This window comes from Lipotes vexillifer, unplaced genomic scaffold (assembly GCF_000442215.2).
Source record: "Lipotes vexillifer unplaced genomic scaffold, Lipotes_vexillifer_v1.1 scaffold1400, whole genome shotgun sequence".
Taxonomy (NCBI): domain Eukaryota; kingdom Metazoa; phylum Chordata; class Mammalia; order Artiodactyla; family Lipotidae; genus Lipotes; species Lipotes vexillifer.
The window spans coordinates 273678-291351 of record NW_006774288.1 but is presented as its reverse complement, the minus strand read 5'-3'; the positions used below and the strand labels follow the sequence as shown (position 1 = coordinate 291351).

Sequence of the window (17674 nt, the reverse complement as noted above, 5' to 3'; positions counted from 1 at the left end):
CAAGGCCATATTGACTTGGCTCAACCTTCTTTTCCACTTTCCTTTCTTATTAGTCATTATTACAAATCCTAGTTATTGTAAGTGTTCTACTTGTACTTATTCATAAATTCTAGTTATAATGAACTTAATTCAGTTTCTGAAACGTGCCACTCATGCTTTCACCTCTGGGCCATTGCATATGGTGTCCTCTCCTCTTGAAAAGCCCCCACCATTCTCTAGCTGGCTAATCCCTTTTCATCTTTAAAGGCTGCTTTTCTCTCTCAGCAGGCACCTTGAACACTCTCCTCTGCCCTAACTAGTTCAGGTGCTCTTTCTTTATCATCTTCTATCACTGCACTTTCCTTATCATATACCTCAACATACCTTGTTTTCATTGATTGATTTTTTCCACTAGATTATTAATATGTTGAGGGTAGTGGACTTGTTCATTGTTTTAACCATGAATTGCCACCTTCTAGTACACTAGATGAAATATACTAAGTGTTCAATAACTGTTGAATGACTTTTTATACTGGAAGTAGATTTCATACAAATTTTATTGAACAAGATGATTTTATCCATAGTTTTTGATGCCAAAAGGGTACTTCATTAGAAAATGCTCAAAACATTTAGGAAGTTTCAGAGATAACTTTCAAAATGGCTGAGGTAGAATGGCAACTGCAATAGCATATCCTTCCATCAGGGTTGAGACTAAAAGTCAGGATATTCAACTTTTATAACAAAATGTCACCTTTACTCCCTAAATACTTGGATTCTTTAGCATTTGGATTTCCTTTCAACAAACAACATGGTAAACCTCCACTTTGAGTAGTCTGTGGGAACATTAATTCTGCATATTTGTCACACAGCTGCTACCAAAAGCATGGTTAATAAGATGGACATTTTCAAACCTTCATTGTATCATATGGAGACTTTAAACTTTATTCCTATGCCACACTAAGGCTTCAGAAAGTTATCTGTACACACTGCATTATTCTATATCCCCATATATGTTCCTTTCATGGTTGTAAACCTAATCTTATTTCATTAGTTTTAATAAAAGGATCACATAAAGTACAAAAATCTGAAGAATATTACTTCTTATAAATCTGTTATGAATGTAAAAAGTGTTTGATAATGAAGTATGCGGCAAGTTTCTCAAATATTAAAAGGTTAGAAAAGTTTGTTCATCTTCACAATTCCCCTACATCCTTTACATCCCAAAGTCAGAACAAATTTTACGTCCTTTTTAAAAAATTCTATTTTGCCTTTCCTGCAACTCAGCGTTAAGTTTCTATGTTTAACTGATTCCCAAGAATTAAAAGCTCAATGAGAAGGAACAAGAAAAATAAATGTTATTTATTGAGAATCTGATACAGAGTCAAATATTTTATTCATTCAGTTAACAAATATTTATGAGCCTATCTTACTTAAAACTCAAACCGTTGTTCAAAATGCATATAATAATTTACTGTCTACAGATGAAGAATCCAAATTAGGTACAGAGCAGTTAGAAAAGTTGTTTGAAGCTTTAGGTACAAGGAAAGAGTAGAGCCGTAATGGAATTCCAACTTCACAGCATTTCATCCTTGGATACTGGGAAAAATATGTAAGCTGTAGCATAGAAGCATCACTACTCCATCAGCACTGTACTTGACCATCAATCTTTGAGGATTTAACTGTCTTTTTTTTTTCAGACAATTAATCATTAGATGTTATCCCCAAATAAATTACAAAAAATAGATATTATAGGGCAACCTCCAGTGTCCATGAATGCCAGTGAATGAACTGTCTTTAGGCTTGAATTCCATCTGGCTACTTAACTGGAGGGATCATCTGCTAAGGGAAGATGGAGATGCTGATTGGTGCCCTGGGCCCATTCAGTCAAGATCTTGCCAGTGCCTGCTGCACACACACTCTGCCCAGAGGCCTACAGTCAGCATCGATTTAACTGTCTTTTAAAAAATAAAACTCATTTCAAAACCATCTTGTAATTATAGTTTACAGTAAACCAGATGTACACTTGAAGCCTAAGATGTGGGTAATCTGAAAATGTTTAGACATTGTCATTTAACTGCTATGAAAGAATTGCCTTTTCTTTATTATTGAGGGGAAGAAAGCAGAAAATATACTGTACAATTTACTCATGAAATTTATTAGTAAAACCTAAAGTAGTTTTCTGAAAATAAAGTAAGAGGAAATAAAGTATTATATCTCATTACCTTACTATAATAGAAAAAAGAGTTTTAGTCAAGAACTGACAAGCAGTGAAAACACCAAGTCCAGAAAAATTCTCTCAAAATTAAAAAAAAAATTACTATCATGATCATGATACTTTCTCTGTACATATTTAAAAACAGAAACCCTCTGCCTTCTCTCCTTTATGTTGTAGAAGTTTCATCTCTTAGAAACACAAAACAAAATCATCCAAGATAGAAAGTATTTTAAAAGATTCAATTTTTTTGCACCTCTCTGCAATGCAAGTGCAATGAAAAATATTCTAAATCGAAAATGCTCCCAATTCACAATGATAAAGTAGCATAATGTAAGCAAATCATGCATCAATTTCAGATGTCATTTTATTCTGGAATTTCAGCTCAGTCTGAATCAAAATCATGAAGACAATTGAAATGAATGTACTCTTCTTTCTATTATTCATATTCATCTTATCATAATATTTAGAATATGTAGGTATCTTTGAAAGAACAGTGACAGAAAAATAAATAGGATTCATATAGATATTATTATAAGTTTACACATAATAAGCCCATAGGATTGTTTGAATTATAATATGTAGAATTTCAATAGATCAGGATTGATTCCTTTATTTGTTTAGTATCCTTGAACTGTTTGTATATAATTTTTTCTTGATCTAGAGCAGGAGTCAACAAACTTTTTCTGTAATCTTCAGAAAATAACTATTGTAGGCTTTGTAGGACAAACCATCTGTGTCACAGCTGTTCAGCTTTGTTCCCAAAGTAGCCATAGACAATATGTAACAATTGGGTTTGGCTGAATTTTCATAACACCTTAAAAAAAACAGCAGAGGAGCTGAATTTAGCCTGAGGGCCATAGTTTGCCAACCTCTAGTTTAGAGCTTTGAGGTTCTCAAAAAACAGTTGTTTGAGGCTTAGGGTCAAACAATCTAATTGCTATATTTACTTAGGTAGATTCAGTCTTTAAAAAAATTGCAATATTTTTAGAACATATAACTTAGAGAGTTACCAAAATACTAACTGTCGGAAATAGCGGTGACTTCCTCATTATGATACAACCAGCTGACAACAGGTGCAGGCGAACTGCTGACTCGGCAAACCACTTCTGCATTCTCTCCTTGTTTGAACTCTTGTGGAGACACCACTTCTCTGAAAGTGAGTTTTTCTGTATGAAGAAAGTAAAACAAATCATACAAGTATTATTGCTTATTTCTTCCAATAGCATATTTCAGAATCCGTGTTTATTGATGCTGTAATAAAATAATTAGGTAAATCTAGATCCTTTAAAACCTTAAACCAGATCATCTAATTCGCCTACCCAATAAATTCCATCTCACTGAGAATAAAATCCAAAGTCCTTACAATGCCACACTAGGTCCTGTATGAACTGCAGTCTGCCCCACAATTCTGATCCCAATTTTTCTTCTCTCCTCCTAGCTGCTGCTTTGGGCAGTTCCTTGAACACTCCAAATTTGTTCTCATTCTGGGGCATTTGCACTCTCTTAAATTCCTTCAACTTTCTGCTCAACCTCCACATACAAAATAGCCATCTCCCTACGTTTCTAAACCACTTAATTTCTTTCCTATAGAATTCTATAGCATATATATTTAAGCATTAGTTTTAGCTTACTTTTTGTCTGTCTCTACCCATTAAACTGTTGGCACCAAATGGCCAGTGATATTTTCGGTTTTAGTCACTAATGTCTTTAGGAATTAGAATATTGTCTACCATGCAGTAGACATACAATAAGTGTATTGAATGAATGCATGAATATTTATGCTTGATGAGAAATTTTCACAAAAGTAATTCATTGTTCTTGCTAAGAAAAAACAATTTTTTTTTTACCTTCACAAATAAAGCACTAGGGATCTTCCTTTGTATCATTTCAAAGGACACTTCTTTCCAGATACTAGTCTGTGAAATGATGATTTCAACCTTATTCTTAGTTATTTATGAAATTGGTACAGTAAACGGTCATATAAATAAGTAAAACATCTTTCCTTGAGGAGCTTAGAAACTAACAGGAGGGAAAGAAAAAAAAAAGTCAAATCAGGAAAAATAAGGGCAACAATACTCCAACAGATTGCCCCACTCATCTAAGAGGAAGCCTTGCTCTGGTGCTGCCTTGGCCTTTTTTCCCCGTATGCTATTTCTAGAATAACAAAAACAAAGCTATAAGGAAGAGATGTCTTATGAGCTAATATTCTAAAACTTTTTATAAATTTTCACTGGTAGAAATGCTAACTACCACAAATTAAGTGTAAGGCAAAGTTCTAAGCATGAAGTAATGTTGTCCTCAAAGCAACTCTATATATGATGTGGGTACTACAATTATATCTATTTTATAGATGAGGAAATTGAAACAGAGAGGTTATGCATTTGCTCAAGGCCACAGGTGTAAGTGATAGAGCCTGGTTTCAAACCCTGGGAGTCAATGAGCTTCAGTGTTCCTAAACAGGTTAACAATTCCTAAAAGTGAGAAGTTGGAAAGGAATGTAGGAAGCAATCAATCTCATGTCGTAAAATGAAGTGTAAGTGTAGAAAACCTTGCTACTAAAAATGCCTGGAGTTGAAGAATCTGGTTAGATGTTATTCTTCATTAGATGAGTTTTCAGTTTTTACTCTGTCTAAAGCCTGTCAGCTGACCCTTCCCCAGTTCTCATTCTAGATTGGTCACTGTAATCACATAGGTAATTTTATTTGTTCTAGTCATGGTCTTTTTTTTTGAAAGTGAAAAAAAGCACTCCCAATAAATTTTATATCACTAAATAAAGTACTGATTTCTATTTACCCAACAGATTCTTAATGGCATCAAAAAACTAAAACATTTTCATCTATATTATTTAACCAGAATTGGCTCCATCTATGTATTTATAATCCACTATAACCTATTATCGATTTTATTTTAGAGATGTACTGTGGTAAAATAGAAATAAGCTGATATCTGTAAAGGTCTCAGCACATTGTCCATCACATAGTTAGTTCTTAATGAGTGTTAGTTTCTATTGTTAAGTACATTTTAATTTGAATTTTTTTATAAGAACGTATAATTTCAATTAATAAAACTTATAAATACATGACTTACGGTAAATTTCCAAAACAACTGTGGCTTCTTGTGTCTGTCCTTTGGCATCTGTTGCTTGACAACGATATATCCCTGCATCTTCTATATTTGCGTTGTAGATGGTTAATCGTGATCTAATACCTTCCTTTTGCACTGATACCCTCTGTGTTGAGATTATCTTCTCTCCTTGAGGATTATACCAGTCTATACTCTCAGGTTCACCAATTGCTGCAAAGATCCATGGAAAAGAAATTTTGAAAATATGTTCAAAGTGTTTGTTTTGACACTGGCATTTACTATCATGTAACAACTTTAACAATTTAGAAAAAAATGTAAATGGAAGACTGGAAGTTTGAAAATCTTACAATATCGAAAGTAAACACAAATGCTAGCACACATGTTATCCTTATTTATCCAACATTGAGGTTTCAATCTCGTTTGAGTAACAAAACCCAGAGGAAACTTCCAGTGTGGTATTTAAGCTATGAGAGTGTAAACTTTACCATGGAAATCTATGGATTATTACTACACAAGTACTGAAAGTGCCTTGGCAACTGGGTCCAACATTAATTCCACTTAATAGGCATAATCTAAACAGAAACACGATTACTAACGTGATTTCACCTGCTCAGTTCTTTTTGCTAGGGTCAGAAAACAGCACTTTTTCCCCTGATACAGCAGAGCTCATAAAAACGTAAATCATTTATGAAATAAACTTTAGCTTTTGTTAATAAAGAATTTTGAATTAATTTCCCAAGTTGTTAAACTTGTATAGATAAGGCCAATGACTATTTTTTTTTTTTTTTTTTAGCACAGGCTCCGGACACGCAGGCCCAGCGGCCACGGCCCACGGGCACAGCCGCTCCACGGCATGTGGGATCCTCCCAGACCAGGGCACGAACCCGTGACCCCTGCCATCGGCAGGCGGACTCCCAACCACTGCGCCACCAGGGAAGCCCCAATGACTATTTTTTAAATGGAGCCCTAATCTTCTCTTTTCCCAATTGAAATGAGTAGTTTCACCATTTTAATCTAAAACTGTTAACTATTTAATCATATGATAATTAGAATGCATTGAAATGATACTTACAGTGCTAGGCAATTACAACCAAATCATTACAGGGTAAACATTTATTTAAGTTTTCCAATTCAGAATCTAGGTTATTATCCTCTTTGTAAAAGCTGAAGCTTCCTGTGTTTGCTTTTAGTCACCAAAAGGATGTATTTCACCTAATTACTTGAGAGATGATTTGTGGAAGCAGCATACATTATTAACTCAAAAGTATCAGGAGAAAATGCATAAAGTTATATAACATCTTCAGGACCTTTTTGAAGAAAATTATTCCTTCTCATTTTTTTTCCCCAAGATATGGCTTTAGAAACAAATTGTCTTCCTTCCTACATCAAATTAGACATGATGGAGAACAAAGTATGAAAGACGTTTAGTTAAATCTTAAATGAATCTTAGTTATGTTATCTTCAGTTTTTCTGAACAGAACCATAAAACCATAGTAGTTACAGGATAACTCATTTGGGGGAGGTATTTGTTTTAATTTCGTCCTCTATCGAGAACTTACAAAAGAATAATTTAAATGTGCATTACTTAAGTTTCAGCAATAGAAAACCTCACTTTACACAGTAAATTATACAGGATATTCTGTGAAATATTTTGGACATTTTCATTCTTAATGATATGGAATAAAATTTCATGGAGAGTTTATTCTGTATTTTCATAGAGCAGTCATATTCTCTATTTTCTGGCAACTCAAATAATAATTTCCAATAAAACTTTGCATGTTATTTTACTGAAAAGACTGGGCTCTTGGATTAGTTAATAAGTAGCATTAAACTTATTTTCTTGAAAATGTAATATAAAAATTCATTTGCTATACATAACACATTCTTATTTAGTTCTGTGAGGGTTTGACTGAACTAGGCTGGGTCCTGGGATCTGGGACACTTTGCTGCAGAGCTTGCACCTGAACAAACCTCTCCTGGAGCAACAATATACAAAGAAACTATAAGGGACTAAAAATAATTGCAAGCATGTCCAGCTGGGGCAAATTATGAACAAGATACAAAAAGACCAAATCCCAACTGCTACATCTGAGGTGCTGGGAGCAAAAGCATGGTACTATGCCGAATTATGCATGATTCCTGCACACAGCACCACCAAGAGGGTGGGCAGACCACTATACCTAAGCCAGCCCACCAGCCAGACCCACTGATCCACCATTACACTCATCCCATTTAAGGGATCAGCTCACTCCACCTCAGGGAGCGAGCAAGGGAACTTGTTACTTGTTTTCACTCCCTTGTGCTGCATCAAGAGTCCCTACAAAGCCCTGCCTGAATTCCCCCTCTGGCCTCTTACCAATTTCTGTTGATTAAAGAGTCCAAGAACCCAGGTCAGTAACATGACTAACTTCTAGTTGAATTTTAAGACATATTTATTTTATTGAGTTTTAGATGTCTGTGTTCAGGAAACTTTAGAATCATATCAACATAATCACCATTGTGATAGAAAAGTACATGCAAGCGTTTTGATTTGCATTGGTTTCCCACATCTTTATTTTTAGATTTTTGTTTTACTACTGTATTTAAGATAAATAAGGCCACTTCCATGACAACAGTACAGCTCTTGATTATACGTCTTTATATAAAAGGAAAAAATGTTTAATTGTTTTGCCTTATTGTTAAGAGCATAAAGCACCACTGAATGACGTTAATTCGTCCTTTTAAATTATGTCTTAATTTGACCTTATGAATTATATACATCATATAATTTATATCACAAAGATAATGTAAATCCAAGAAAATAATACAATTTTATTTTATTTTTCAATTCATTTTTAAACTATTTCATTATTCTGTGATCTTGTGATTTAATTGAGTTGTGTGTGTGCATTTGTGCACATAAAATATGGATAGGGTTTAGAAACAATGAACTATATTCTTATGCCAAAGCTGTACTGACATAGTAAATGATATTGAACAAGTCTCTCCCCTACTCTCTGCTTTTACATTTGTCAATATATAAAAACATGTGTCAACAAGACCTATCAATTCAGACCTTTATTAAGAAGGCAAATATGTGAAGAATCATGGCCTCAATTAGTTGTTCATATTATCTGATATTATTTTTAGATATGTTATTATAACTGCTTCTATTTTTTTAATTGTCATAATAATTTAAATAAGCCATGTCGTTCTGAAGACAACTTTTATAATGCATTTTATGTCAGAAATGCCTATTTAATCTGGTTTTGAATTGCTAAGTATAATCAGGAATGGAAACAATTTTAAAATATACTAAAAAGCAATTTTGGCACTAAATGAATATTTTTAAAACTTTATATATGAAGGCTTATATGCATGAAAATGAATATGATGAATTTAAATTTTGGCACTAAATGAATATTTGAAAAACTTTATATATGAAGACTTGTATGATGAAAATGAATACGATGAATCTAAATAGCAGTAGAATGTGCTCATTTGTGAGTTTTACAATATGTTGAATAGGAATTTGTTGCTTAAGTAGTTAATATCTTCTAGAAGAATTCTACATGTGCATGATTAAACTAGATGAGGTCATAATAATTTCCCATAGGCATTATGATATATAATACTTCTAATTAATAGTCACAAAAATCTTGCAAAACCTTTGCTGATTAAATATCTACTTTTTAAAGGTCACTTTTCATAAGGAAGGATGTGATATGCTTTGTCCTAAACTTTTCATTGAAATGAAACTATAATGCAGGGTGCCATATCTAACTTATTCATAGCATATTTACGAAAATGGTTAAATTATAACATTTACATTCATACTAAGGTTACTATTTAGATAGAAATAATATTTAAATTGATGTAAAAGTTATGCATACACTATATTTGATAAGTTATTTTCAAAATAAATAATCTAGTTTATTTAGTGGTCAAAATTAGTAACTTGAAAGCAACAAATAAAATTCAGTGTTTAATATGTAAAATATGTTCATTAACACTTTTCCAATCATTATAAGCCCAATGATAATATACAATTTTATTTCTAGAGAATTGACATTTAACTACTTAAATTTAGTCAATATATTATATTAATAAAGAATAAAACAAGTTATCTGAAAATATTTGTAGAAATACATACCTGTACATGTGAAGAATTTAGATTCTCCCACACTAAGCTCTACTTTGCTAAGTGAAATTGTCACTTGAAGAAGAGCTGAAAAAAATATTTGAGTAAAATTAATTATGGTTTTAAACATGAATGCTAAGATTTTAATACATGGTGTCTATACCACATGATTGAAATAGCAATTATTTACCCTCTTATGCTTTTATTACATGTAAAGAGAAATGAAAGTTTTGTAAAATACAATTTAACAAATTATATACATTATATTATTATGCACCTTACAAACAGACCAAATACAGGACTTATTCAAGCTATGTTGAAATTTTTATTTAAGAAAATGATCAAATTCATAGACAGCTGTTCCACATTCACAGACTAGGCATTCTGTGTACTACCAGATTGGACAATAGCTACATAAAATTTTTGCTCAAATTTTGTAAACTTGCTTAAAAAGAGTAAATCCTACACTGTTATTACAACAATTAAAAATTTAAGTCAAATACTTTTTGACTACCTACTAAAATATTTCCATGAAAGGAGACAAACAGGTCTTCCCTGGTGGCGCAGTGGTTGAGAGTCCGCCTGCCGAGGCAGGGGACACGGGTTTGTGCCTTGGTCGGGGAAGATCCCACATGCCGCGGAGCGGCTGGGCCCATGAGCCATGGCCGCTGAGCCTGTGCATCCGGAGCCTGTGCTCCGCAACGGGAGAGGCCACAACAGTGAGAGGCCTGTACCAAAAAAAAAAAAAAAAAAAAAAAAAGAGACAAACACAGGGAAGAGAGGGAGTACTACCACATAAGGAAAGTGGAATAAGCATTTTTTTTTCCACATGATAAATAAGTTAAGTAACCAGGGCAATGGCAATAAAATAGAGAAGATGTTCAAAAAGTTTGTTGTCAAATTTGAAATAAAACAGCTGAATATCCTAAAACTTTAGAAGATAATTAAAATTATGTTTTAACATAAATTAAAAGATTTATGTTTCTAATAATATGGTGGACAAGATAGTGTTACCACTCCCCAAAACCCTGTTCCACCATCCTTTTCCCCCCGAAATACATAGCTAGCCTTTCAGGAAAGTAATGGTGCCTCAAGGGGAAAAAAAAAAGAAGAAGAAAAATGTAAAACCTAGAGTACAAGCCTACACTGGGAATTTGTGGATTATAGTAACTGAAAGGCTCACAGATTGCAGAGAATGGATCCAAGCTTGGCTAGAAGAGGGGATGCTACAGAATACCACCAAACACTAGACCAGATAAGATTCACCCTTAGTATAAGAAGGGTATAGAATAAATTAGCCTACTGACAAAAGGGAATGACAAGGAGAGTTGTCTTTTCTGGCCTGTGTAAAGGACAAATGTTTCTTCTTAAATAGGTCATGGTTCTTCCATATCCCAGGTTTGGGATTTTAAAATTGTAGATACATGTTCCTTGGGAAACCCCAAGCTGAAAATTAAATTTAAAAGCACTCTCACATGTAGGGCTCACAGCTAAGTGGCAGAAGCAAACATAAAATCCCTTCAGAAAATTCAGAAGACCTATCTAATAGTCCCAGACTCCCCAAGATTTTCATAAATGAACCTCTCTTTAACCTAAACTCACATTCTGACATTATAAAATACATGGTGAAATAAGGCACTGTGAGCAAGAATTAGTTGAAATAACCTAGAGGAGAAACAGACCCATGAAATTTCAAAACACGGAATTAGACTAAGAATGTAACATAGCTATGTTGACAATGTTTAAAGAAATAAAATGTGAAATCAAAAAATATGAGAACAGAAGAAAATATTTCTCAAGAAAAACTTGTCAAACATGCTATTTAAGCTCTTTAAAATATTTCCTTGAACATCCCATACTTGACTGATAAATTCCTTCTTTTTCTGGAAACCTCCCTGAGAAACAGGATGGGTTGCATGGCTATCTTCTCTCATGTCGGTCTTGGTCCTATTTTTATTGATAATTTCATCAACACTCAGAAGGTACTTGGCACATTATAGGGGCTCAAAAAGTGTTCTAGTAAGTCTAATATTTCAGAGATAAACATGTAAAGAAGAGCAAAGAATTTAGAAAGAATAAGGAGAAAACTAGAAGAAACAAGAGAGTGTCTACTATAAACAATGTCAATTCTAGTGAGAATTGACAGAAGAGGACTTTTTCTTTGAGAAGTAACAAATCCCCTTGATGAACTTACTTTAAGTGTAATGAGGACAACAGAGGCAAATTGCAGAAAAAGTCAAGGAATTTGAGATTGTCCTCTTAAGAAACTTGAATCTGTAAATATGTACAGGGTTTTGGGGATCCACAATTCTGGGCATGTGGTCAGGAATTTTATAAATTGGGGAAAGTTTACTTATACTTATGGATAAAAGGGAAAGAGGCAGAAAAGAGGTTATGTTGTTGAAGGAAAAAAGGGAATTGTGATTCAGTTTCGTATTCCGTTTTCACTCCTCTTACTTTCTCCTTTAAGGCATCATCTTTTTTTTTTTTTTCTTTCTTGCGGTACGCGGGCCTCGCACCGCCATGGCCTCTCCCGTTGCGGAGCAGCAAAGGCTCCGGACGCACAGGCTCAGCGGCCATGGCTCACGGTGCCCAGCCGCTCCGCGGCATGTGGGATCTTCCCAGACGGGGGCACGAACCCGCGTCCCCTGCATTGGCAGGGGGACTCTCAACCACTGCGCCACCAGGGAAGCCCAAGGCATCATCTTATTTCATGGCATCAACTTCCTTTTCTCTTTGGATCTTTAGTCTGTGCTTTCCCAAAGTCTAATCCTGCAATTTCTAATCCTCAACTAGCATTCAATTGGATAGCATATTTTAATTTCAAACTCTCCATGTGCAAACTAAACCCTTCCCCTTCCACCAAAAATTGCTCACTGTTCACTATTCCATTTTTGTTCATCACCAATCAATTGTAGTCTTGGATATAACCTCTGAAACATTACTTGTATGCATTATTGTTTATTTCCAACACTGTTTCCCTAATACATGTACTCATTAATTTTAACCTGAGATATTTCTTTTACTCTGAGATAGTGATGTATCAAATTCTATATTTCTTTTTCTGACGTTTATCTCTTCAATGTTTCTTCCCATGGGAGCATTTTTCAGCCTGCTGCAAGCATACGTTTCTAAAACTGTTCAATTTTACCTGCCTACTCAAAAATCTTCAAAGTGCATTTGCTTTGTCCAATTAATTATCAATATTATACACATTTTCATAGAAAGAAAACTAACTTTTCCAAGTTTATTTCCAATTACTCCTTAATGCTTTTGTGGCTATAGACAGCTACAATTAATTGTCCCCCACTTCCCCACTGACTCACACTTCCTCACCAATGTGCATTTGCTCAAAATATTTCCTTTCCCTTCATCTCCCTTTCTCTTATCTCTCCATCGCTGGCTACATTCTATCTTCAAAATAAAACTAAAATATCAATAAATTTACAAAACATTCTTGGATAGTTCCATCTATAATATCAACAAATAAATATCTTTGATCCAGAGACATGTTCACTAAACAAATGAAACGTACATTGTTGTTAATGATATTCACTTCTCTACTATATTTAAATGTGAACTTTTAGAAGTGAAAGTTCATCACCCTCACTTCTGTTTCTCCTAAACTGATAATATATAAATGCATGGCAGAATAGTGAACACTTACCAAGAGCTTATTGTACACTAGGTACAGAACACTGACAGTATTGACAATATAAAATTTTGGAATTACTTCATTGACTTAAATTGAATTTAAAGATACCAGAGGTTTTGAGAAATATCTGCCAATTATTACTTAAGTAATTCCTACCTTTGACCTTTGGAGTTTACAGAAAAGACAAAACTTGAAAGATGTAGGCATTTTAAAAGTCAAATACAGTTCTGAACAATTTTACGCAGATTTGTATAATAAATAACTTACATTCATTGCAATAAAATGAAATTAAGCCTGAAATTAGTTAATTTGTATTAAAATACTTGGCAAATTTTTTATTCAGTACAAACTATCAATTCACCCATTAATCAAGACCATATTTTTATGGGCATTTTGGTGTCAGGGCACATGGCTATAAATCAGGGATTAAAAGTATATACTAAAAAGAAAACATAATTCTCTAGTTTAATACATTTCCCAAAGGCTAGATTTGCTCTAACTGACCTCTACAGATACATTAAAACATGTGCATATTAGGAAAAACTTGAAGAACTAAAATTTAAGGTCATGCCTTAATCATTGCTCTAGTGATTTAACATCATTTCTTGTGATCATTCCTGACCTGTGGCCACCTCCAACAGACTCATTTTGGACCCAAATGTCAGAAGAAAATGAAATAATTTTCTAATGCCAAAAGTTGTATTCAGAGAAAGCTGGGCAGGACTGATATATTTATATCTATCCAGTTAATCTCTCATTCATTTCTGATGTTTCAATTTAGGCACAACAAATGAAAGTGGATGTGATGTGGGGCCTTTACGTCATTTAGAAAACAAAAGATACTAAATATTTCTAATCAAAATTTCTATATAGGATTGGGTGGAATTCTAAAAATAGAATGGCATTCACTGATGCTGAAAAATCTAATTTTGATATTTTACTCTTCTTAGGTATTTGGAATAGATATAATAACTTTGAAGAAAATTGAGAAGGATATATATAATATTATATAGATTGAATCACTTGATATTAGCAACATTATTGATTAAATGATGGCATTACTTAAAACCAATCAATAAATCATATTTTTGTATTAGAATTGGGATTGGATAGTCAGTATCTTCGCAGGAGATTCTCATTAAAGTAAGAAATCATTTTAAAGCCATAGACTGAAAAGTTAGAGGCATGATAAATCTGTCTTTTTTGAACTATCCTCAAAGAAATATATGTAATAATAACCTTAAATGTAGAGTTGGGTAAATTAAAAATTGTTTACCAAAATCAATAAATATTTATTGAATTTTTCAAATCACTCTTTTCGGATACTATGGTACACAAAAATAATAAGTTACAATTCCTAATGTCAAAGTATTTCTAATTTATTTGGTAAGGCAACAACACTACATAAAAAGAAGAATGATAAAACAAGATGATGTTTATCAGTTATGACCATTATGAGATTTATGACCAAGAATGCTGGGGCTTCCCTGGTGGCGCAGTGGTTGAGAGTCCGCCTGCCGATGCAGGGGACGCGGGTTCGTGCCCCGGTCCGGGAAGATCCCACATGCCGCGCAGCGGCTGGGCCCGTGAGCACAGGCTCAGCAACCTGTGCTCCACTAACGGGAGAGGCCACAACAGTGAGAGGCCCATGTACCGCAAAAAAAAAAAAAAAAGAAGAAGAATGCTGATCAAGAGGTCAATAAAACTTGAAAAAAAAAGTTGGAATAGATGTTGTAATAAAAGGACAGAAAGAGGGTAGATATTCCAGGTAAGGCAAAAAAGTTCAAGGAATATTCAGGGAATAATTAGTAGATCAATATAGATGAAGTTGATCCCATGTAGAATATTGGTAATATAATTGGAGAAATAGTTTTGAAAATACATTGGAGGATCTCAAATGCCATGGTAAAATTTCTGGACTTAAATTTTTGTCCAATAATTATTTATAAATAGAAACCAACATGACAAAATTGGCATTTAGTAAAGATTAGTCAGAAGATAGGATGGCTGACAAATTGAATTTAGGGGAAAATTTAGGGTATGTTATGGTGAGTATCTGAGTTGGCTGGTGGAAAAGAACATGGAAAGGTAGGAATGGATGTAACAAAAAAAGTGAAAATAGGAGTTATCTCTGGATCAATTAGAACATGACTGAAAAAGGGAAAAAAGTCAAAGTTGTTAAGGTTTTCTGCTTCAGTGAAACAAGTGTCACCAGCGTAAAGAATTTCAGGAATAGAGGAAAAAATATGGAGCCATAATTTATATCATAAATGAAAATTACTTCTCAAAATAGAACATAGACAACATTTTAACAAAGATAACTGCTATTATAACAAAGCTTAAATTAATATTTGTAATTTAAGTAAGCATGCAGATTAAATAGCAGATATTCAAAGGGGACTTTCTTAATTTACAGGAATATAAATAGAATGAAGCGATTGGCATTGCTAAGTTCCATCAAGGGACCTAGAGAGCCCACTGTAATTTGATACAATATTTAACAGTGGCATTTAAAGTGGTCAGTTTATCACCTGCAGAAATTTAAAAACTGACAACTTAATTAGTCTACTACATGCCTGACACAAAGCAGAGTTGAATTCACTTAAAATTCTAACAGACATGCACAGATAACTTAAGGCACTGATTTATTTTTGTAGGATGACTTGTAACATTTATAAAGCAAGAAATTTTTTCCTTTGGCTTCCACATCAAGGGAGTTAAGAGAATTAAGATATCTAATAATTATAAAAACTCTCAGAGTCTTACTCATAAAAGGTTCTTATAAATTACTGATTATATCAAATGAATATGATTTCCTCATTTTTTCATTGAAAACTGTACCCACTTTTAAACTGTACCTACTTCAAGAAAATTATGTATGTAATTTATTAATTACTCACTTTTTTATTATTAAATTTTCATGTCCATATATTAAAACAGTCTATGTGTGATCTAATTGAATTTTTTTTTAATTGCTACAATGTTCAAGAAAATTCAGAACTTTTGGAACATTTAAGAGAGAAATACTCCATCATCAAATGTTTTAGGAACTCTGACAATTGTGAACATTTGATCAAAACTATTTTTTAGGGTCTTCCCTGGTGGTGCAGTGGCTAAGAATCTGCCTGCCAATGCAGGGACATGGGTTCCAGCTGTGGTCCGGGAAGATCCCAAATGCCCCAGAGCAACTAAGCCTGTGCACCACAACTACTGAGCCCGCGTGCCTAGAACCCATGCTCCTCCACAAGAGAAGCCACCGCAATGAGAAGCCCACGCACTGCAAAGAAGAGTAGCCCCTGCTCTCCGCAACTAGAGAAAGCCCACGCTCAACAATGAAGATCCAACGCAGCCAAAAAAATAAATAACTTTTTTTAAAAAACTATTTTTTAAATAAATTGCTTCACCTAAGTTTACAAAGACAAAGTTAAACATTTTAGTATAATTCCTTTTCATCATTGTACTTTTTTCGTATTTGAACTCAGTTGTCTTCAATCTTCCTGTACGAAGTTAGGAAAACAAAGTCTCAGTTGCTAGATCACGTGGGTCTTTTTAAGAGCAATTGGTCTACCTCCTTAATGCTTCTCTTTCTATTGACTCCTTCCTGTTAAGCTATAGACACTACAGCTTCCCATCCTAAAAAAATATATAATAATAATAAATGAAACAAATGAAAAAGAAAACAGAACAGCCAAATAATATAAAGAGAAAAACCATCTGTTTGCTTCTTGTCTCTCAAATTACTATGGTATATTCTACTTTGCTTCATTACATTATTTCCCCCAAAAAAAAGGAAAAAAAAAAGAAAGAAAAAAAGAACACTCCAGGTCCCCATTTTTTATTCTATCACAAATTACTCTTTATTCTCCATTCAACTAACAAGCTTGCTGCTCCTAAGGTCAACCACAAACTTCTAGTTTTTAAATCCAATAACAATTTTCAGATTTCTTTTTACATTTGATTTAATAAAGGATGAGATACTGCTGATTATTTTGTTCTTTACTGGTCCCATTCCTTGATCCCTTACATATTTATTCTCGACTCCTTTTTCTGATTATGGTATTTCTATTTCAGTCTTTTTGGTTACATCTCTTTTTCCACATGTACCTTAAATATTTGTGTTTCTTAGTAATCTTTTACTTATTTTGTTTTCTTGGAATTCTGTATACCTTCTTCTACTTTGAGCACATGTGTAATACTATTTTCTATATGCAGAGCACAGGTTTAAGCAGTGTACCTAAAATATCTCATTTAATCCTTAAACAGTCCTACTAAGTAGATATTTTCATTCCTATTATAAAGATAAGAAAAGTGAGGCAAAGGATGGTGTCAGGACTTACTAAAGGTCACTCGTCCAATGTATATGGTGAAGTCAGATTTGAATCCAGCCATTTGTGCCCAGTGTCTGTGATCGTAACTATTTCCTATAACCTTCATTAAAAAAAATAATAATGCCCAGTATAATCTGGGCTATTATAAGCCCTCAAACAAAAGTCAGTTTCTATTTGCCCACGATTCCATCTCCTATATATTAAAAGTTAAGAGAATTTAAAAAAACTTTTCTATTTCTCAAAGTCAGCATATTAAAACTCAAGATATGCTGTCTTAGCCCATGCTTAATCTT

The 17674-nt window shown here is 33.6% G+C and overlaps 1 protein-coding gene across 1 annotated transcript in view; it reads right to left on the bottom strand.

Annotated features, from left to right (window-relative positions):
* The window catches only part of NCAM2 (neural cell adhesion molecule 2), a 227056-nt gene extending 209614 nt beyond the window's left edge, over positions 1–17442 (bottom strand). Inside the window, exons 1-4 of the mRNA XM_007449094.1 lie at positions 17391–17442; positions 9411–9485; positions 5282–5488; positions 3217–3360 (exon numbers count right to left, since the gene is read on the bottom strand). Of these exons, the coding sequence (XP_007449156.1) occupies positions 3217–3360; positions 5282–5488; positions 9411–9485; positions 17391–17442 (478 nt within the window). The remainder of the gene's footprint in view (positions 1–3216; positions 3361–5281; positions 5489–9410; positions 9486–17390) is intronic.
* Between the last annotated feature and the right edge of the window lie 232 nt (positions 17443–17674).